Source organism: Puntigrus tetrazona, chromosome 5 (assembly GCF_018831695.1).
Source record: "Puntigrus tetrazona isolate hp1 chromosome 5, ASM1883169v1, whole genome shotgun sequence".
Lineage (NCBI taxonomy): Eukaryota > Metazoa > Chordata > Actinopteri > Cypriniformes > Cyprinidae > Puntigrus > Puntigrus tetrazona.
In genome coordinates this window covers 24,702,365-24,724,617 of record NC_056703.1, presented here as the reverse complement: position 1 = coordinate 24,724,617, position 22,253 = coordinate 24,702,365, and the positions used below count along the sequence as shown (strand labels likewise).

The 22,253-nt window shown below is 37.8% G+C and overlaps 2 protein-coding genes across 2 annotated transcripts; one reads left to right on the top strand and one right to left on the bottom strand.

The window, feature by feature from the left end:
• The first annotated feature begins 708 nt into the window (after nt 1–708).
• Nucleotides 709–10,175, top strand: LOC122345804. The gene is made up of 19 exons (XM_043240278.1): nt 709–891; nt 1,000–1,052; nt 1,134–1,223; nt 1,428–1,552; nt 2,161–2,304; nt 2,389–2,457; nt 3,782–3,970; nt 4,358–4,454; nt 4,621–4,838; nt 4,930–5,083; nt 5,255–5,463; nt 5,541–5,658; nt 6,145–6,353; nt 6,441–6,555; nt 7,297–7,466; nt 8,305–8,402; nt 8,916–9,058; nt 9,866–9,912; nt 10,095–10,175. The coding sequence occupies exons 1-18, from the start codon at nt 869–871 to the stop codon at nt 9,898–9,900; spliced, it is 2,259 nt and encodes a 752-aa protein (XP_043096213.1). The 5' UTR covers nt 709–868; the 3' UTR covers nt 9,901–9,912; nt 10,095–10,175.
• On the bottom strand, nt 9,797–22,069 carry arhgef15a (Rho guanine nucleotide exchange factor (GEF) 15). The gene is made up of 16 exons (XM_043240276.1): nt 21,914–22,069; nt 21,354–21,704; nt 20,040–20,750; nt 19,624–19,678; nt 18,712–18,776; nt 18,262–18,509; nt 18,002–18,162; nt 17,722–17,874; nt 17,448–17,577; nt 17,285–17,359; nt 15,955–16,047; nt 13,348–13,502; nt 11,181–11,348; nt 10,987–11,066; nt 10,631–10,735; nt 9,797–10,559 (listed from the first exon to the last, which is right to left on the bottom strand). The coding sequence occupies exons 1-16, from the start codon at nt 21,918–21,920 to the stop codon at nt 10,408–10,410; spliced, it is 2,709 nt and encodes a 902-aa protein (XP_043096211.1). The 5' UTR covers nt 21,921–22,069; the 3' UTR covers nt 9,797–10,407.
• Between the last annotated feature and the right edge of the window lie 184 nt (nt 22,070–22,253).

Here is a 22,253-nt window from a genome sequence, read left to right as displayed (position 1 = left end):
CGATAAAGTAAAATATTCACTTTTCATATTTTTGCATTTTTTTACATTTCCGCCCTGTTCATTGACAGTGGCAAGGAAGCACGTTTCATTTCAAACTTATATTCATTTCAATTAAGCGCGATCTCACAAAAAAAATAAAAAAATAAAAAAATAAATGAAGCACTGCACAATGACTCTCTTTGTCCATCATATTACACTTAAAAAAACAGTTTGAAATGAGAGCTTTATTACTTGACAAAATAAAACAAATCAAAAACTCTCATTAGAGTTTCAAACAAAAAACTTTCATTAGAAACATATTCATAATAAAGATGCACTTCTCTTTAAAGGCGCGTCTAACGAGGAGCGAGTCAGGATCCCCTTGCGATTCATAAAACACTAGTTTATTATTAAATCGTTCAAATATCTACTTGCTGTTTTCCCCGACACATTTGTGGCACTTTATTTTGCCGGTGCTTTGCGGCAAGTTTAAGCCCATTGTGTGCCTTTAAAATTTTGTAAAAATTTTTGAAATGATTTTTGGTGACGCAAGTATATATTCTTAAGGACATCAACACACCAAGCATGGAAGATATGGACCTAATTCATATATATGAGCATCACCCACGATGAAAAGTGGGTTAGTTTATATGGCAACCGGGATTCGCTTCAACGTGTTCATAGAAAGGCAAATATCACGTGATAAACAAACTGATTAACTAAGCCAATCTGACAGGTGCTCTTCCCAGTCAAAACCAAGCGCCACGCGACTGCTCATCTGTTCGAAATAAAAGAAAATAAGATAAGATAAAATAAAATAAAATATTTTTTTTGTTGTTGTTGTTGTAAGCTACTCAAAGTATATACACCGTTGACTTTCTTTAGGGTGATGTATTACGTCTATTTGCTGTGGTGAGTTTTGAGTTGTCCATGCGATCATTTGTAATGCTACGAGTATTTCTGATATCTTTTTGTGCTGCGTTTTATCTGTAAATGTAAAAAAAAAATCTTTTTTTTTAGGTTATTTCTGTTAAGTTTGTGTCCTATTTCTGTTCCTGATTCCATACCTATTGGTAAGAAAATGCAGTTTTTAAAAGCTCTGTTTTATCAGTGTTTTATTAACACTACAAGGTAAAGATGAGTTTGTTTTTCAGGTATGTTCAGGACAAAGTGCCATGATCGTCATTTCTGGTTGTCGGTCAACTCAAATTTCCTTGGCCACAATTTCAGGTTTGATGTTAAAGGTATTCAGTTTTTATTACTAGTCACCGCAGCACTTAATGACCAACAAAAGACACCTCAATAACAGAACAAAAAATACTTTATCATATACTTATTACTTAATCAAAAAATGAAAGTAGATTGACTTAATGGTTGACCACTGCTTTGATTCCCCCAGTTCACCCTGTATTAAGTGATTTAATGATGTAATCGATGTCCTCTTACAGCAGACTCCGAGGTCCAGAAGGTTTCAGGTCGGTGGGCAGCAGAGTGTGGTTATACTGTGGGTCTTGACTCCTGGGGTGACCTGCTGCTGCGTGTTTCCTATCTAGCCTGTCTGGTGGAGAATCAGGTGAGAGACTTTCAAGAAATACCACTTCAATTCTATCTCTTCTAAGCATTGGTTAACTGAAAATTGTTGAACATAGCATTAAATGTGACAGTTTTACAGTGTGTCATTTTTGCAAGTAAAAATTAAATAAAATATAGTGTAAATCAGCACACAGATTTTTTTCAGAAATGTGTGTATGTGTATGTATGTGTGTGTGTGTATGTGTGTATATATATTTTTTGGTTTTAGTTGGTTTATTTTATTATCGTATTGTTGTGTGTTGAAGGTGTTTTGACTTCATGTCCCTGTGCACCACCTATAGATTATAGTCAGGATTTTTTTTTAAAGTTGTTTGTCTTTTGGTTTACCACCTGTATTAGCGTGGTGGTTATCAGTACATTTCAAAAAAAGATTATATCAGTTGATGAAATGTACGTTTATAAGTTGTGAAATATATAGGCACCAATATTCCATCACACAATATGTGAAGCTCTGTCAGCACCCTTTTTTTTTTTTTTTTTTTTTTTTTTTTTTTTCCTCAGTGTTCAGTTTTTTTATTTTTACTTTGTTTAGTAATCGACCGGCTTTAGAGCACAGCAGTTAGCAGTGTTGATGATTTGTTGTTTCAGAGGGAGACTGAATTTCAGTTGATGGTGTGGTTTATAAATCAGGACGTGAATGAACAGGAGAAATCCTACCCTTTACTGCTCGCCTGCCCTCTCCAGGTCCCATGGGCACATCGGGAGCTCGTCTGTGAGCAGAACTACATGGAGGTGAAACAAAGGTCTTTTGTGTAATGAAGTGTGCATTTCCTGATATAAACACTACGTGAAAACCCAAGTGTCCTTCCTTACCAGGTGTCTGTGCTGAAACTGCTGCCTCCTGATAATCATATCAGCACAGCCTGGGTAACACCGGCCCCTGTGGTAAGAGTGTGTGTGTGTGTGTGTGTGTTTAGTGTGTTTGGATTTAATTTTAATGTATCTGAATTCTCCACTTTGTGTCAAGCACCTGTGAACTGAATTAACAAAATTAACTTCCACTAACATGTAGACATTTAGCAGATGTTTTTATCCAAAGCGACAAATGAGGACAGAGGGCAGTTAGCTTTGTTAGCCCAATGGAGTAAATGTAGCAAGGTTTTTTTGTTTTTATTATATAATAAGAGGAAAACAAATGTGGCCTTTTTTGCTTTTGTTACTTGTAATAATATTTTTGTTGGAGCCAGTTCATTGATGATACAGGGATGTCATCCTCCGGTAGCAGTAGTTACAATAGTGTCTGTGCAGTTAGTCAAGCATCCCCAAATAAGAAGCTAAAGGCAACAGTGGCAAAATTCCATCTGTGACAGAAATGGGGGGAAAAAAACTTTGGAGAAACCAGGCTAGGCAGCCAATCCAATAATATCAAAAGATAAGCAATCCAGTCGGTTGACCTATAGGTAAGCCTCTCCCCTCAGATTCAGATGAGCCAATGACTGTCGAGATCAGTTATACAGGGAGTGGAATTCTGTCATCTGTAGATTTCAGAGCCATAGAGAAACATTGGAAGTTCCCATGTTTGCATCATTTTAATAGGGTTTATGCTTCAAAAATGAAAAAACAATGTGCCTGCCCGGGGTACTTGTAACAGTGATTCCAGGTATCCTGAAAAGATGTGAAATGGAATTAGTTTTCTTTGCTATTTCCAAAACCTAAAATGTCCCTAAGCATTCGCCCCAATCCCAAAAAACTTGAATTTTCTGGATTTCTCTCATTAATGTCTCCCAAGCGAAAATTTGTATCTGCTGAAGCAGAATATTAATGTTATCTTATAGCAGAGAATCTCTGGCTAAAACTAACTAACGTTAAAGTTGTCCTGTCTTGTAGGGTCAAAAACGCATAAATGAAGGTCTACTTTTACTGTCTCTTCATATTAAACTGGTTAAATGTAAATTAATTGAATCGTACCTTGCATTACATGAACAGTGTTATTGATCTGGGATGTTGTCTGTGATTGTGATGACCGTCACATGAGACTTCTCCTGCTCGCACTGTGATCTGTAAACCTTTGTTTCCAAATTAATGCCCACATTATTTCTTTTAAAATCTTTTGCCATATTTAAGTCCCACTACAGTGGTGGTCCTTCTGTGTCCAAGTTTGCAACCGTAACTAAGGGTAGGTGTGGCTTACAGATAGGTTAACTCCCAGTGGACGCCCGGATGTGTCACAATAGATAATCACACAATAGATGTTTTCTGGTATTTTTAGGAGCTGGGTGAGGGTCTGAAGGAATGGAGGGTGGTGTTCCGCATGCCAACGCTCAATCAGGAGGGTGGCATGAAGGAGGAGACCGTTCCATTAAAAATGGCACACTTGCTGGGCTACCACATTAACACCACCAACTCTCGCATCCTCCTACGTTGTGCCTATGGATCCAAACTGGCATACATGCTACAGGTCATGAATGAAGCAGATATTACTGAACTCCTCTAGACACTGACTCCAGCACAATGATTATGTTAAGGATGGAAGACACAACACTGATTTTCTGTGAGAATTAGTTCTGGCTGATTTTATTTATTTATTTATTTTTTTTATAGCATATATGCTAATTCACACCGCACAAACAAATGCCAACCAACTGGTCTGTTTTGTTCTCCATATTATGTCATTTAATGAGCTTCTACGCTCTTATGATCCCAACAATCTTCATAATGCAATTCATGCAGGTTTGGAATAACTTTTTGGGTGGACAGTCCTTTAAGTCTGTGCTGATGTGCTGAAGTCTAAATTTGAATTTCAAAATGGGCTGTTATGAAAATCACATTTTGTCTGTGGTTTTAGTGGGGTGAGACTGACGTGGAAGTGGTCAGTGCCACCATCTTATACAAGCTTAAATGGACCCTGTTGACAGTGGACATGTCGGTGTCCTGCACCATTGGTATGATACGCTGTCTGGTTTTTGGCTTAATAAGCTAATTATGTAGCTCATAAACTGTTTTACTATGATTTGAACATAATTAGTCTAAACCTAATTATCTTTTATGCGTGTTCCACTGAGCCCCTAAGTTCTTTTCCAGCTCACCTTCTCAAATCCCTTCTTTTAGGTCAGGCTCGAATTGATGATTCTGATGTGTTGTGGTCTCACCCACATGACCCTCCCACTCTGGTCCATCCTCCCTTCATAGAAAAGGGTCTGAAGTTGGGCGTTGGGGGGCAGTACCTGTCTGAGTGTGTTGCCCACCAGCGTGGTTACATGATTCACAAAAACAACAGAACTTTGGAGATACGTATTCCTTTCGGTGCTGAAGGAGGAATCATAAAGGTACCCTACTAGAGAGAGATCACATTTTCTCACTTTTTCCACATTTAATGTGTCCTTCACAAACCATCCTTCTCCTATTTCTTTTGGTCAGAGTCATGTGATTGATGGACTGTACTCTCAGTCATATTTTGTGGACGTGTTCCTGCTGCGCGAGTGGGAGGATACTTCATTGAGTTTGACTCAGCAGCGGATGTTCAGAGCACTTTATATTCCTCACCTGCCCCGATCAGTCACACTTATTAACAGTGAGAACATAAACCAATCCACTTACAGTGTTCTCTAACTGCTACATGTTACTTTTTGTTTTATCACTATGAAGTCTGCCCCGCTTAACATTCTGGGGAAAAAAAACTGCCTACTACAGAGGACAAAATTCTCACACGTGTGTGTTTTTGTGTGTCTTTTTGCCCATGTAGAGACTGTGCCTTCACAGAGAGAGTTTTCCATTTCCTTGTGCTGTTTTCCTCGTGATGTTTCTTTGCGGAATGTGACTGTAGCAGGTCAGCCAGTACTCTGGGAGGAAAAGGAAAGGAATGGATTTCGTCTCTCTCAAAATCCTCTTCCCAACAACACCTACATGTATCTGTTTCAGATGCCCTTCTCTCATCCACTCATAAGACAAAAGGTGATATACCATATATGCTGGTTCGACAGTCTTTTTATTGATATTTTAATAATATCCTTTCCTCTTTGATGGTTTAGTATTTGGGAGACAGGTTTAGGAGGTATACTCTTTATGGGGTCTTCTCTTTCATTCTGTTTCCTGATGGAGAGATCTACAACCATTCTACCACTGTTGAGGCAGAACTACAGGATGTAGGTATGTAATACCCCTCTCATTTAAGGTAATGGAAAAAACTGTATTATATATAATATTATTAGCCCATCTACGTGGCAAAGGATATTTATGCCATCTCTGCTCTCCATTTTCAAAATGAGAAAAGAAGCATTTGATTTAGCCTTTGATACAACTGAGTCAAGTTTGAATTGGCTTTAGGTGTCTTTAGAGACAGGTGTGGTTCCAATAAGGTATAATACAGTTATGATTTTTATAAAAAAAAAAAATTCATACAATAAATGTTATTGCATACAAATACACTGGTGCACAACTGAGTATCAGTGCAACCAAACTTAAGCCACCTCCTATGTAGTTTTAGGTTCAGTATTATGGTCTTCAAGAGTGTTCACATTCAGTTATTCATAAGAACTGTGGTCCATTTCAAATTCAGTTGCCTGTGTGAAAGTGTCTTAAAAATTAAGCAAAATAACATATTTTTATATACATATAATTTTTTCTCTCTCTCAGTCTTGCCAAAGCTCGAAGGAGAGTGTACAGTGCGAGGTGTGCGGACATTGGCTTACTATGGTAATATAGACTCCTCTGAGTGGAGTTTGTATGTAGGAAGGAGGAGGCTTGACTGGGAGCTGGTGGAGCTTGGGGGATTCTCTCTGGACGCCCGCGAGCTGTACCTTAGCCTGGAAGTTCCACTATATGCCCCTGGCATGGCCTATGAGGTATAGGAAAGGCCTGAGATGTAATTAATGTTAAAATTTTTACAGTCCATTCCAATGTTCATTCAACTGCTTTCCTTTGTCTCTCAGGGCCTGGGACTGCAAGGTCTGTTAGTGAGTGTGCTGGTGAGTTTAGTTCATGTGGAAACAGCAGAAGAACAGACTCATGTGCAGCGCTGTGTGTTCCCTGTGAGAGAGTTATTGGGTAATTTTTACAAACCACTGCACACTTAATGGACACTGCATCTGTACATTCTGTGATTTGCAAACTATATTGAACTTGGCAGCAAACCTGGGACCTGTAGACTTTGTTGCTTATTTCACATGCAAAGATGTTCGAAACTAGCTGGGTTTCCATCCAAAGTTATGAATTTAAATAATGCACAAAAGTGTGATATTGCATAGAATATTGCTTTTGTGGACTCCTGCTCCTTGCAGGAGTGTAAGACAGTTCTGGGAGGCAGTTATAGAGAAATATGACGTCGGTGACCCTAACGTTGATGGAACTGGTGGCTGGAAACATAGCTATTCATGTTTTGTGTGTTTGCTTAATTTTTAAAAGTACAGAAATGCAGAAAAGCTAAGGTCAATTATGGGAACTGAGTCCGTATTCACAAAAATATTTTTTCAGTTTTCCTAAAAAGCAGTACAAATTTTTAGCAAATGGACTTTTTTCACTGTATGGTATGATGTTGTACAGCTCGCTTTTTTTTTTTTTTTTTTTTTTTAAACTGGGAAAAAGCAGAGGCGAACTGAACTGTTGTACCACACAGTGGAAAAGTGTTTTATCTTAAAACCTATGCTGAAAGCTACTGAGACAAACATTGACTAAGGAATTGGGAGAATTCTTAATCTAAAATTAAGAGTCTAATTTATGAGCTACTTTTGACCTTAAGATGTTTTGTGAATATGGACCCTGGTTTCCTCTCTTTGCTTTGTTGTACAGTGTGTCTGCCTGATGGAAGAATGGTGGTAATGATCGACACAGCTGGGGTTTCTCCTCCAGTTAACCCAAAACACACAGCTTTGTTGGATCCTGCCTGTAGACCACTGGAGACCGACCATTCCAGAGCCTTATTCAGTTTCTCCATAGACTCATGTGGCACTTTCACAACAGTAGGGTTTGAATATTTTGTCATCCTCTGTATACAGAGAAATCTGGAATAGTTTTTAGTTTAAGTGAGGGCTTGTATTAATATAAACCTTCAGGGTCGGTATTCACAAAACATGTTTTCTTGGCAGTAAAAGTTTTATTTATTTTTTTATTAAGAGTTTTCTCTTAAAACATATCCACAAAGTTTTTAGTAAGGAGCAGAGAGAGAGAAGTCTTAAGTGAAGAGTAAGGATGGGGTTGATCTTGTTGCTATGGATGACGTCAGCGTCCGTCAGTGATTTTCTGATAGGTGAGGGGTCTCTGTCCGAGATTTATTGATAGAAATCTAGTAAGACATACAAACGTAAAAGAAAACCAAACTGGATGCAAGGTGCTATTTCTTGATCTAATTAATGAAAAGGATATAATCAAAGGAAATTCTGGAGTTGGGATAATCTCCAAACCCTAATGGTGATACTTTTTAGAAACGTGAGGATAATGAGCTTGAGATTCACAGATTTAGGAGCTAGTCTTGGTGCTAAAACATTTTAAACACCACGTAATCTGTGAGTTAGAAGCTAGTTTTTGCCTTAAGATATTTTGTGAATACGGGCCCAGATCTTTTTTTTTAAATAAAAAAAAAATCTTTAATTTGACATTTTGAATATACTTTGGTTGTATTTAGCTGTTTATTCAGAATGATGGTTCATTTACTTCAGTTTTTGTGTTTCAGCAGGTATGTAAATATTAAGATATATTTTGTTTTTTGACAACAACTATTGGTTTTAATGAATATAATCAATTTACAGATCCTTCATAATCTATATAAAGTTTATCTACAAAGAAGTGTTTTACCTGCAGCATGACGGTGATCAGGTGATTTATAGGAATGAGGTGAGAAACATGCCCCCTTTTCCTCCACACCTGAGACCCCTCAGCCAGAGTCAACCACATTATAGGTAAATCTCCTTTTGTAAAGAATTCATGAACTCGTTGCACGCAGTTTAGGAGACGGATACTGGCAATGTTTGGGAGAGGTCATAGAAAAGACTAGAAGTGCATTGTAGGGTGATGATCATTTTTGACTCTTCTAAAGCATAAAAATACCATGTTTACATACATTTAAGAAACATGCTAAGTTAACGGTTTTTCTGAAAAGCAATGCCAAAGTTATTCACCTTTGAAAATGTGCATTCTGGGCCAGAATTTCAGTCTCTGTTTTGACTGCCTTGTTCCTGTTGGTGTCAAAAACAAAAAAAAAAAAACCCTACATACAGCACCTTTCAATACATAAACATCCTTATAAGCTCTGTCTAGTTGTTTTAGAAAACTATATGTATTTAGTGTGGAGCCCTGAGTAATCAGGCTAATAATACTTTTATTTAAATTCTTTATTGAAGATTGAAATTTAGGCATCAGAAAAATGTTTTTGTAAAATGTGTGGCTCAGATTTATCTGTTTATCTGTTTCAGGGTGCCACTTGGCTGTGTCCATCCAGAAAATGGAAATCGCACCCTTGCCATCTACCTGCCATCCCATTCTCCCACACTTCTACCCATGAAGCACACAGGCAAACCAGCCTTGAACTCACACACAAGGAATCCTGAGAGCAGAGGTGAGGGACTGATACTTGGGTGTGAGGATATCATGCTCTCAACAGGCAGTATCTAGTTGCCTTCTACCAAGTGTTTACAGCTGTTTACAACTGACCCTTCACAAATCAATCATGATGCTGAATCTGCCCTTTTTGTTTGACAAACAAACCAGACAGGAAAGTTGACTTCAAATTGAAAAATGGTTTATTTATGGTTAAGAGGAAGAGATGATCTGTTTAAGTGCTGCTTGAACTGAGGCACTACAGTGATCTGTCAGGACACAGATTAAAAGGACACAATATGGTATTTATTCTTTGAAATTATTAAATTAAAATGTATCAAATATTTAATTTCAGTTCAAAATTTGATTTTCACACCAAAAGCAACCTGCTTTTTTTTTTTTTTTTTTTTTTTTTGTCTGTTGGTGCATTGTCAGTGTAAAGATGCATAGTATTCTTCTAAGTATCTGTTACTGTATAAGAACATGATGTTCGGTTTGCACCAAGGAGCATGGTTTTTGCCAAGGGTCAGTTGTGCACTTTGGAAACTTTGCTGTCAGTAACAAAAGATATGAGACGTTTTTTTTTCATTCCTGTTTGAAAACTGGTTAGTCAGTTGATGTTTTTATCCTAGCTATTTTGCTATAAACCATTATTTGGTTAGTTTCGATACATTTCATGCTCCTTTAGTATTGTGTTGTAGGATATTGTTTTATGCTCTCACCATTTTAAAAAAAAAAAAGACAGGCTAACAGGCTGTTGAGATTAATAACTTTATGCACGGCCATGCTTAAAGCATTCATTTCTGTATTCATTATACTCTTACAGATCAAAAAAACCACTCATTGCCAGCTGTAGGATGACACCCCTAAAAGGTAATTGCTTATACTTTTTGAGAAAGAATTAAATGTGCAATCAGTATTTACAAAATAAATCTAGCTTTTAAAAAAATACAAAATACACGTTAGTAAATATTGTATTGCGTCACCTGTAAATATGGTACATTGGCATGGATAATCCAAAAAGAAATGTTTTTTTGTTTTTTGAATGAATGTAGCAATAAAACTTGCCTGCACTGTTTCTATGGAGCTGAAGGTGGAGCCCGACAGCACAATGGAAGGGGCTCGTCCTGTTCGTCACCATGACAACAGCAGATCTAATAAAATTAATTTTTCACAATCCAAGCTAGCTTTTATGCATTTTTCCAATCAATTTTGATGATCTTCATATTCCTAAAGATGATACTAATAAGCTCCAACTTCCTGCCTCGATAGAAAATGAGTGTTTATGCCAGACAACTTTGTTTTTGTGAGTGACAGGATGCTTTTGAGGCTTGAGGGTGAATGATGTGGGCAGCAATTATACAGGGGTCAACTTGGGCTGTTCTGACTGGTTGCTTGTGCAATTTGGTACTTCTCCCTCACGTTCCTCCGTCTCTGGTGATCAGTGGTCACTTCTGATGTATTCTCTGCTGGAAACCAGCCCTTTTTTCCATCAGAGACACGCATACCTTCATACCAACCTTGACAAGCAAAATGGAAATTAATGAGTTTTGAGAATTTAAAAAAGAAAGTGATTTTATTTGAACCCTACCTTCACTGGTTTTGCGCAGCACGTTGATGATGTCACATGGCTTCAAGCTTAGCTCGTCTGCCTGTTTTGCTACATACTGACTGACGCACTGCACTTGAGGACAGTCTGAGACACACACACACACACACACACAAAAACAAACAAACAAAAAATATATAATTTCAGAATAGTCACATTCACTATCATTATATGGAATTCAACAGTCCTTACATGGAGAATTTTTAAACATTTGGGCACACACAGTATGAAGGGGAGTAAATGACCAATGCTTTTATTTTTAGGAGAGCATTCCATTAAAAGAGAGTGTTACTGCGTTCTGTGATGTTTACCAGTGTCTTTATAAAAGGAAAGCTCACCCCAGTCCTCATAAATCTTCTCTTCCCCGAGGGCTGCTTTAATCGATGGGAAAGCAGCCATCCACCTATGCATGTCTGACCTGGGGAGAGGGTGTTAAAAGGAATGAAAGAATCAGAATTCTAAACATTTTAGATCTCAGTTATTTCTGTCTTTGACTAGAATGGAAAAAACTGCTCTGCTACATGCGCCTTACTCTGTGTTAGCCTTAAGCAAGTGTTCACAGGTGTTCCCCCGATGGTTTTCCAGGAGGGTCAAGCTGAAACAGTGATCCAATTGTGGCCCAAGATTGTTTTCTGTGGCCTGTACCTGAACCAGAGACCGATGAGCATGATCAATCACTATAAAGCGGTCTGGACAGCCACTAAGAGGAGAGGGAGGCAAGAAAGGACACCACATGAGACAGATTCATTCAACTCACTAGCGTGCCAGAATTTTGGGGTTTTTTTGGCTGAAATTAGGTCTCAAAATATTTTCACATTTTAAAATACATCTGTAATACCCCACTAATGATTGTGGAAAAATTCATTTATTTCAGTAATTCAACTCAAATTGTGAAATTAGTATTAAATTCAGTGCACACAAATTGAAGTAGTTTAAGTCGTTGGTTCTTTTAATTGTGATGATTTTGGCTCACTGTAACAAAAAGCCACCAATTCACAATATCAACAAATTAGAATATTTAATAAGACTAATTAAAAAAAAAAAGACTTGAATTGAAATGAATTTTTGGCCTGCTGGAAAGTATGTTCATTTACTGTACATGAACTCAATACTTGGTAGAGGCCTCAATTTGACAGAATGTGGTGATTAATACTGGACTTCAAGCAACTTGGGCTAGGAGCTTCTCCACCCTTCCTCCAGAGTCTAGGACCTTGGTTTCCAAATAAAATACAAAACTTGCTCTCATCTGAAAACAGGGCTTTGGACCACTGGGCAACAGTCCAGTTCTTCTTCTCCTTAGCCCAGGTAAGATGCCCATGATGCTGTCTGTGGTTTAAGAGTGGCTTAACAAGAGGACTACGGCAACTGTAGCCAAATTCCTTCACACGTCTGTGAGTGGTGGCTCTTGATGCCTTGACCCTCAGCCTCAGTCCATTCCTCGTGAAGTTCACTCAAATTATTGAATCAATTTTGCTTGACAATTCTCATAAGGTTGCTGTTCTCTCGGTTGATTTTGCATCTTTTCACACTTTTTCCTTTCAGTCTTCCCCATGATTGTGTAACATAGTGAACCAAACTGAGAGACCGTTTTGAATGCTCAGGAAAACTTTGCATATGTTTTGAGTTGATTAGCTAATTGACATGTCACCATATTCTAATTTGCTGAAATAGTGAAGTGGTGGGTTTTTGTTAAATATGAGCCAAAATCATGACAGTTAAAAGACAGTTTAAAAGTTTCACAATTTGAATTGAATTATTGAAATAAACGAACTTTTCCATGGCATTCTAATTTATTGAGATTTTATTTATGTGATAATCCTGTTGGGATTTTGTTGATACAATTAAAAATTAAAAACAATTAAACACAATCTCAAAACTACACATCAACTCGATCACATCAAATATTCCAGTATATATTAGCATATTATCTTCAGTCAAAATCAAACTTTGGCCTCAGACGATGCACAGACCCACCAAATACAGACTTCTTCACTGCCCAGAAAACACTAACGAGGTCGGTTCAAACACTGTTCCTAAAACCTTCTTTTGGAAACAGGAATCCTTTTGCCACACAATTTCTGTTACGGTATACAGCACGAATAGAGGGGACCGGATACAGTACTTTACGTTTACTTTCAGATCTTACAGTAAATGAAAAGCACGAGAAGAGAAAAGTTTAAATGCCAAAAAACTGAATATACAGTAAACACAGATCAGAATATACTGTCAGGTACTCTAAATAAATAATTTCAGCTTCCTCTGACAAAATGCATTACAGTATTGGTATTTGTTTTAATGGTGTTTTTTTTGTAGTCTTTCTGACAAAAATTATTTTTTGGCTCCCCTAGACAGTCATCTCTCAGTTCTGCAAAAATACATGTAAGGGCATGTAAGAGTGCATACAAATAAATTTAACAGTAATGAGTTTAAGGGTGTAAAACGTGCTGCAGTATTTACTGTACATAGACTAATGGAAATTCTCTTATCTGAAGTACTGCTACTATGTATTGTAATTATATTGTATGAATAAGTAGTAGTGAAACCCTGTAGATGAGCCTATAGGCCAACTTTCCTCATGCCCAGTAGATGCAGAAAAACATGGTCAACTATAGTGTGCGGCATCTTATCAGGAACAAATGACCTTTGACTTCACCCCACTTTGTTTTGAAGATTAATCCCAATAACCACATGCCACAAACCTTTTCTTTGTTGTGAGAATGAGAAGGTCATTGAAGAGTAGCATGTACACAGGGGTACATTTGTTGCGGATGCTGAAGAGAGACCCTCTTTTACATAGCTCTTGTAGTTCTCCCTGTTTTTCTAGACACCGTGTTTTAGAAACAATTGGAATTGCCTGTAGAAATAAAAAACAAAGAGCCAAGTACAAATAAAAAACACTGATCAGCCACAAAATTATATATTATGATTATATAATTCAAAAGTGAATGTTATAACTTAATGTATTAATGCATGTAGAACAATTTATTCTTTAACGGTTCTTTTAGACAGCACAAGTTGAATTACTATATGCTTCCTATGGATACTTACATTGTCACACTAAATAATGTAAGGTCAAAGGATTTTATACATACATACATACATGTATATATATGTATACGCTTTCTCATGCAAGACTTTTATTTTAAAAGACCTGCATGAAAGCTGTTGACACTTCTGACAGATTAAGTAAGTATCTGTGAAAAGCGTGCTGTTTACAATTTAAAATATTATTTAATTTAAAATTAATTGACCAAAATAATCAAAATAAACATCATCACTTCACACAAGATGATGGGCAAACAGTGTCTGTGCTACATCTCTACCGCCTTTGCGTTTACCACACATTGCGTTTGAGCCTCCTTTCTCCCACCACAACTGGTGGAAAATGCGGGCACGTGAGAGTAAAGGTTAGAATCTCGTCTAAGATCTGTGTTGTCTCTCATTACCTTATAAACCCAGCTCTCTCGTACTATCTCTAGTGCAACATGAAAGACATCGTCTGGCTACCCAACAGGAAAGGGCTGAGTGAGTGTGAGGCTCCAATAAGAGACCGCCTTGCAAGTCCCACTCCCTGGTACCCAGGCCACAGCTGGCCAGCTGCTCACCTAATTAACAGATCTTGATGTAGAAGCCTACCTCCACACATGTGAAAATGTGGCAGAGCGAGAAGGGTAGGATGAGACCAAGTGGGCTGGTATTATCACATTCTTTCGAACAGGGGAAACTTAGGGTGCCTACTATTCATTACCCCACACCTCAGCCACTGATTATGCAGCACTGAATAAGGAGATATAGGCCAGGGTGGGGCTTTCACCCGTGTGTGCAGGACAGCAGTTCTTTGAATAGATGTATGATCCTCGGGCCCCTGTTCGAGTACAGGATTCCCAACTCTCCAGGTTGGCCCATCTATGGCTTCTTACTGGCCAGGCTACCACATTGCAAGTTGCAGAGAAGGTGGTGGTAGACAAGCTGTTCCTTTTGTTGCCCGATTGCACCAGAAGGCTGTGGGGCTGATAAAACCAGAGTCAGTGGCTCAGAGCTGACACGAGCAGTGGAACTGGTGGAGACTGCTCAAGCATGACACATGGCTGAGAGAGCTGGAGCAGGTTTTCCTCCGAAAGTACAAAGTGACAGACGACCACTGGAGGGTGCCAACATGCCAGTAAGCAGACCAGTCACACCTTGGCCACAGGATGAGCTTACGTCTACCAATCCCAACCCACCAACAACAATGGGTATGGTTAGCAGTTTGTATTGTGCACAGAGCTTTCCCTACACTGATCTCTAACTGAGCATGTGTAGGAGTTGAGGGAAAAGATTGACAAAGTGGCAGCAGCATTTGCCATAAAGGAACTAGCTGTGGAGGATCTGGTAGCACACCAGAAGAAAGAACTGGAAGCCTTGGTCAGTTTTCAAAGACCCTGGGCCATACATAACTTCTCTCTCATGAGATTCACACCCCACAGGATACCATCATTAGACAGCGGCCCCTTCCCACGTACCAGAAGCGCACTGACAGGCTATGAAAGAGGAAGTGCAATGAATGCTACATTTGGGGGTAATTGAAGAGTTTTGAAGCTCATGGTCCAGCCCTTTTGTTATGTTGCCCAAGAAAGATGGAATTTACAGGTTCTGCTATGACTTTTGTAAGCTGAATGATGTGTTCCAATTCATCTCGATGCTTGAACGTGACTCATTTTAACAGAAATAAAAATATATAAAATTTACAGAGAAAAATAACTTAGTCTCTTCTAATTTTGTCTCATCAGTTGTTCTTATTGTATGTTGTATGTTACATTTAACGTTGTTAAATTAATGTTTATTGCATATTTCAGTTTAATGAGTTTTATCATGATGCTGTTTAGTATAGAGCTCCTCTATATATTATTATTTAAAAGCTGTTTGTGATGGGCTTTGGTTCATCATGTGACTTTCTCATCACCACCCGCATTTGGTAGTATCAGAGGTACAAAAAAGATTTCAGTACTTTAATAGGTTGGTATATTAACATTATATCAGTTAATGAAATGTTGGTATTTAACTTTTTTATACAGAATTTATATATATGTAAACTAATTCTCAATAAACTTACCCTAATAGTCTACTCTGAGAGGTAGGGTTAGTAGAATAAGTTGGCATATACTTGCAAAGTTTCTCATAATCTGTATGTTGTATGTTGTGGACCCATTAAAGTGTTAGAAATTATTATTCAGATAGTCTGCTAATACTATAATGACTGCTGGTTGACATGTAGGTGCATAATATATAACGATTATTATTATTAGTTCAGAAGTGCATTTACAAACCTTGAGCTTGTCGAACTCCAGCTTGTTAGAGATATGAATAAGCTCCTCCATCTGTTTCATCTGCCCCACCTGTGTGTTTGCCTGTGCGATTAGCTAAAATTAAGAATGAAAAAATTAAAGCTGGATATGAATAAATGCAAATGGAGGTATTTCACATTTATGAATTATACTGTATTCAAAAAGGTGGGGTAGATTTTGTGTTAGTTGCCCATTATAATACAGGGATGTCAATAGACACTATAAGAAGCTGTTATGAAATCACATGACACATTACACATATGTACAACAAAAACAAAAAGAAAGGCAATCTAAAGTCAAAAATATCAGGGTAATACAACTCATATTAGAATTAAGATAAATTTGGGCAGTTCGAGGTAATCTGACAATATTTTATTATTCCTTTATTCTTTCACTGCTTAATAATATTTTAAAGCCGACAAAGTTCCCAAACCTTTAGCCGTCAGTGATATACATACGCCCATGTTTTCATCATGATTCCTAGGTCAACATATTTTGTTGACCCTGGAACAACATTGTAATCCAGAAATGTAGTCTTGACCATATCACCTAAACCTAACCTTACCCATGAGTAATACCTAAAATCAGATTTAATGATAGATGAATGGCACTGCTGTACAAGCACCAAACACTGTTCTTCAAGCACTTGTTCTTCAAATCTGATCGGCTAATCACAATGTTGTTCCAGGGACAACAAAGATGTTGACCTCAGAACACGTCGAGCTCAACAAAATTAGGTTCTGTATCCTGCTATGTGATTATGTTAAACTTAATAATACATTCCAAGTTTTTAAAAACCAAATGAAATTAACATGTTGAGTGTGTGTGTGTGTGTGTGTGTGTGTGTGTGTGTCTGTGTGTGTGTGTGTGTGTGTGTGTGTGTGTGTGTGTGTGTGTGTGTGTGTGTGTGTGTGTGTGTGTGTGTGTGTGTGTGTTTTAAACTAGGTTTTTAAAAGATTTTTCTTTTTTTATATTACTGACCCATTGTAAAACAAATTTGAATGTGACTCCCAATCCCAAGATTTTGAATTTCAAGCATTTTTATATTCATGCAATATCACATGAGCAAAGGTACTTATCTACTGTTTTACTTGTGTACTTGTTGCCCAGGAGCTCACAGCTGTGCTAATATTTAATACAAAATCACAGTTGGTAGTGTGATATTGCTTTAAAACATTCAATATTGATATTTCAGACAGAAGCAGCTAAAAAAGCAAATTCTATGTAGCAAACTCTCAAAAGATTTACTGCTGTTATTGTAAACATCAGCACTCAGTCACTCAAACTAAAGAATGGATTTTCTTTATTGTACCTTGGAGACTGAAGCCAGGGCCTTGGAAGCTGTTTCCTCTTCTTTAGTGCCCTTTGCCGTCCGCTTTTGTATATTCTTTGAAAGTTTGAAAATAGTACAATTACTATTGGCTTATCATTTCATATTTACTGGAAAAATTCAATTGAACGAGTGTGTTTCTCACCTGTATAAGGATTTTAATGCGGGTAATTCGTTGGAAAGGCAGAAGCATAAAGGATGTGAAAGGCAGACGTTTGCAGAGAGGAGATGACTCTAGTCGCCTCATCACAAGAGAAAAATCTCTGTTATTCTCCCTGCCAATACCACACATAAACAGAAGTAACATACCTGAAACACTGTTTAATCATAGCTGGATTTTATGCATTTTCAAAAGTTTTCATTTTTTATTTGTATGTATTTATTTATTTATTTATTTTAGCTATGGGTAAAAGTCTCACATAAGTCTGCTGTAGGTTTTCTCTTGGTACTGCTGATTTCGGACATAATCAATAAAGATGGAGAAATGGTTCTCTGAGTGCTCATAAATGATGTCACAGACGTCAGATATCACCACACTCTCATCTACTCGCTTCAGCAGATCCCCTATAAAGCTGAGAACAACAGAGATGTGCATTCATGCCTGTGGGGTAGTACTTTTTAGGCCAAGAGTAAATAAATGATAACACAATTGTCATTTCTTTCATGTGTCAAGCTCTTCAACTTGTCTGTCTTTCTCACCTCTCACTGACTTCATAGACCTGCAAGAGGTTGGAGAAGAGGGCCCTCCTATCATGAATGACCAGAGTCTCACTGAGTTCCCGTGAGCCCAGGAAATGATCCTTCAGAACACGCAAGGAGCGCAGGTAGGAAGCCTCAGAGGTGAGCACCTCAAACATGCTCTAAAAACATGTTTAAAATAAAAATAAAGCAATAAAGCAAAATGTAGCAAAAAAGATGTTAATTTATTTCTAATAGTTATTTCTAACTATTGCTCTCACCTCTTGTCTCTGTATTTCAGTGCGAGTGAGTTTATGTAACAGTCCACTTTCCTTCACCACTGGTAAATCCTGCCAGAGTGTAATCTCTTCAGGGCCTCTCTTGAATCGGGTTCCAATCACCCCAAGACCTACGGGACCCTCGAGACCCAGGGTTTCACTAACAGTCCTCCTGTCGCAATCAGGACTATCAGACTGGATCTGACTGGCTTCTTTTAAGACTTTTGCCTGGTAGATCTGATACAGAGGTTCTGAGGGTGACATTGTTTTGGAGAATGCTTAGTTGAACAGCAAAAGATCCAAATAAATGTTATTGCAATGTTCTACCAAAAATCTACCATTAAATTCTCAAATAAAACTTGAAATAATCGTTTAACTGTTGTTTTCAGACATCTGAGACTGATGCTAAATTGTCCTCTGTTTGTATATTATACCTTCACTTAATTATCTCACCATAGTCACTGTTTGGTTCCCAGTCACTGGATATTCTGCGTGGGCTTCCTGTTTTGTCACACAGCCTGTAAGAAATCCACAACAGCTTAACCTGGCAACAAACGACTGGGCAACAAATGAATATCTATATCACAGATAAGGCCTAATGAAAAAACTGCCGCTATGTTGGGAAACAAAAAAGGCCATTCTTACCACTTTATATTTTCGTTTTGACACTGTGAGTTAAAAGTAAAACCTCTGTTTTTCAAATCCTTAAAGGTTGGTATGTTAGTTTTAGGGAAAGAGGATGTGAAAATTAAACTCTTGTACGTCCTGATTTTGCTGAGTTAGATGTGTTCCTAGGTCAACATATTTTGTTGACCCTGAAAAAATATATAAGCCAACAATGTATTCATGAACATATCTATACACCTAAACTTTACCTTAACCACGAGTAATGTCTAAACTCAGAGAAAATGATAGATGAATGACACTGATTGTAAACCTAAACTATAAACTGGTTCTTCAAACCTGATTCGTTAATCCCAGTGTTGTTCAAGGGTCAACAAAGATGTTGACCCAAAGACATGTCACGCTCAGCAAAACCAGGTTCTGCTTAAACTCTTAGCCTACTACTTTAAAGATGTTGAAATACAGTGTAAAACAATAAAGTAAGCTTTTTGGGCGTCATAAAATTGTGCATTCATTTTACATTTAAATACATTTAAGTAGTTACAAAGTTTACAAAGTTAGTTTGTAAAGTGCACTAAAAACACGGTCACGAACGGAAGTCCTGATCATGTGAGGGGGTAACTATAACTACAGACTGTCTCACTTCCCATTAGGAAAGATGTATTTGAACAGGCAACAACAAAAGATAAGCAGTCACTTCATTACAGGTTTTCACACTATTTCAAAAACGTTTAAACTTACGCTTCTGTGTCAATAGACTCCCAGTCTTCAAAATCATCATTTTCATAGCTCTTACCTAAAAAAACAAACATGAAACATGAAAATCGAGAAATATGTGTGTTTCAAGTCAGATATTTTAAATATATCCTTATAGCTGATAGAGTACCTTCACTTGCCCACATTGATTTTGGCAAGTAGGACATGTTTCATGGGCTTAGTATTTGGGTTCAGGACTCATTTGACAAGAATTTTATTTTCGGATCACATTGATCTAAGATGCTGATCCGACAAGATGATTGGCAAAATCTCAGCCATTTTTTAAAAAGAGCATAGTTAAAATTTAGTCATGTACAATTTTTATTTCTCTCTGTTGAAACTGCTTTGTGTGTTGTACATTAGTAAAAAATCTTTGTCTTTGGATACTCTTCTGCACTCACCTGATGGGTTTGGCATAGATATGGGGCGGGATGATTTTCCATTCTCACCGCTTCTGGTGTTTCTGATTGGTGGGCCGCAGCCTCTAAGAGAGACTACACATGCCAGCGCTGAGTGGGAGGACCGTTTCTTTGTCTTTTGGGCGGATTGAGGATGTATTGGAAGTCGTGGGGGAGGTCGAGGGGGGATAGCTGGAGGGGTAGCTTTATTGTCATTTGATGGCAAAATATCCAAATATATATGAGCACTGGAGTGCTCCAGCTGTTCATACTGTTGGATATTTTGATATTCAGATGACAGATAAGTCCTTGGTGGTAAAGGAGGTTTCGGATGGCTTTGGAATGACTCATTAGCATATGCAAATCCATTTCCTGCTAATTTATGAGGACTGTGGTGAATCAGAAAACTTTGGCAGTTTATACATGGAGGCAACGCTTGGGGTTTTGAATTGGGAGATGGGCTGTTCAGTGGGCAACTGACTTTATTACTGGTTAGATGTGAAACATCCTGATTTCTCTGACCCCCTCTGTTTTGATGTTTGTAATTCTTTTCAATTGCAGTATCCATGTCATTTTTATTCTCGTTTAGAGGAACCCAGACTAGTTTCATTCCAGGCCTTTGAAGATGGCAGAGGCAGTGACAGTGTTTCTCCTCTGAATGGGTAAGTGGCACAGTTGAGCCCTGATGATTATTCACCTCACTGCCATCAGGAGCTTAGGGAAAGAAGAGCAGTATTAAGCTTATCAACAGGCTCAGACAGAATCTACTTTTTTTCTCCCAAAATAAAAATTTTTGTCCTGGTAAAATGGTACAGTGGGAACATAATCTAATTAGCCAAAATATGTAGTAACTTATATGGAAAGGGGCAGGTTTTTCTTACAATGCTTAAAGCCAGTGTTCCTAACTGATTTGACTTTAAGACCCAAATTTAACTTTGGACATCAAATTGTAGCCCAACAAAGATTTTTTTTTTGTTGTACAAAAACTTAATCAAACTTAATCAAACTCCAATTCACTGCACATAACATTTTTACTCTGCTTTCAAGTTAATCTGCATTTTGGTCAATGACAAACACAAGGGTTTTGAAATAAAGAAAGTGAAATATTTTGGAAATCTAAAAACATTTTACAAGCAAATCCTGTACTTTTTGTATTTACATTGGTTTTATATGGTTTTAATTGAATGGCTCTAAACCTCCATCATGCAACTTCACATTAACCTATTTCAATAGCAAACACAAGTAAAACAATCACCGAGAACCTAATAATTAGGCATATACACCTATGTTAGAAACAGATTTCAAAACATTCACTACCTGATCGACCTACATCCACATCATCTACTGCCCGCTGAAGATTTCTTTCCCCCAGTATCTGTCCATTTTTCACAAGTCTTGAAAATGAAGATATATCCTCTGCTTGGTCCTTTGCCCTGGGTGGACATGACAATCTAGTTCCAACCATCACAGACCTTCCATCGTGGCTCATATTTTCAGAATATCTTCTCACTTTACTATTGTAGTTTACGGACATTTGCTTGTCCGCTCCTTGTTGACTGGACTGGCGTGAAGCGTTAAGGTTTGGTTTTGGTGGAATGGCAGGTTTTCCATTGGACGTTTTACGGTTTGACTGATCCATCATTTGAGGCTTCAAAACAATTCTCATGTCTAAGTGGGAAAGATTTACACATCAAAATCCACACGAATGCACTGATTTTAAAGCGCAAAAAAATAGCAACGGATGTAGAACAATGCCCGATCGTGCTGATTTCATAATCAACAATTTAACGTCATCTTGGTCAGTGAAGCCTGTGTTGTCACGCTTTGTGCTCTTGTCATGTCAATAGTTTCAAAAACAAGAAAAGAAGATTATTTACCTTTCATTGAGCATTCAGAGCTGCCACACACAATATATAAAGAAATAGTTTTCTTCCTCCGGAGCGTTACCCTTGTGAGAAAGTTGTTATGAGTGTTGTTAATAAATGCCACTAATGATGGTTACTTCCCCTTTCAGATCTTGTCCTCTGGTCCCTCACATGGCTTAAGAGGGAAGTAGGTGACCAAACCAAATGGACTGTTGAACATTCAGAGAGATGCAATAGATACATGAATTTACATTTCTCGCTTTAGCTTTAAACAACTGAAATCATCCAGCTAAACATGTCAGCAAGGCAGCTGATTACAGTATTACTATTACTAGGCACAAGACTCAGCTTT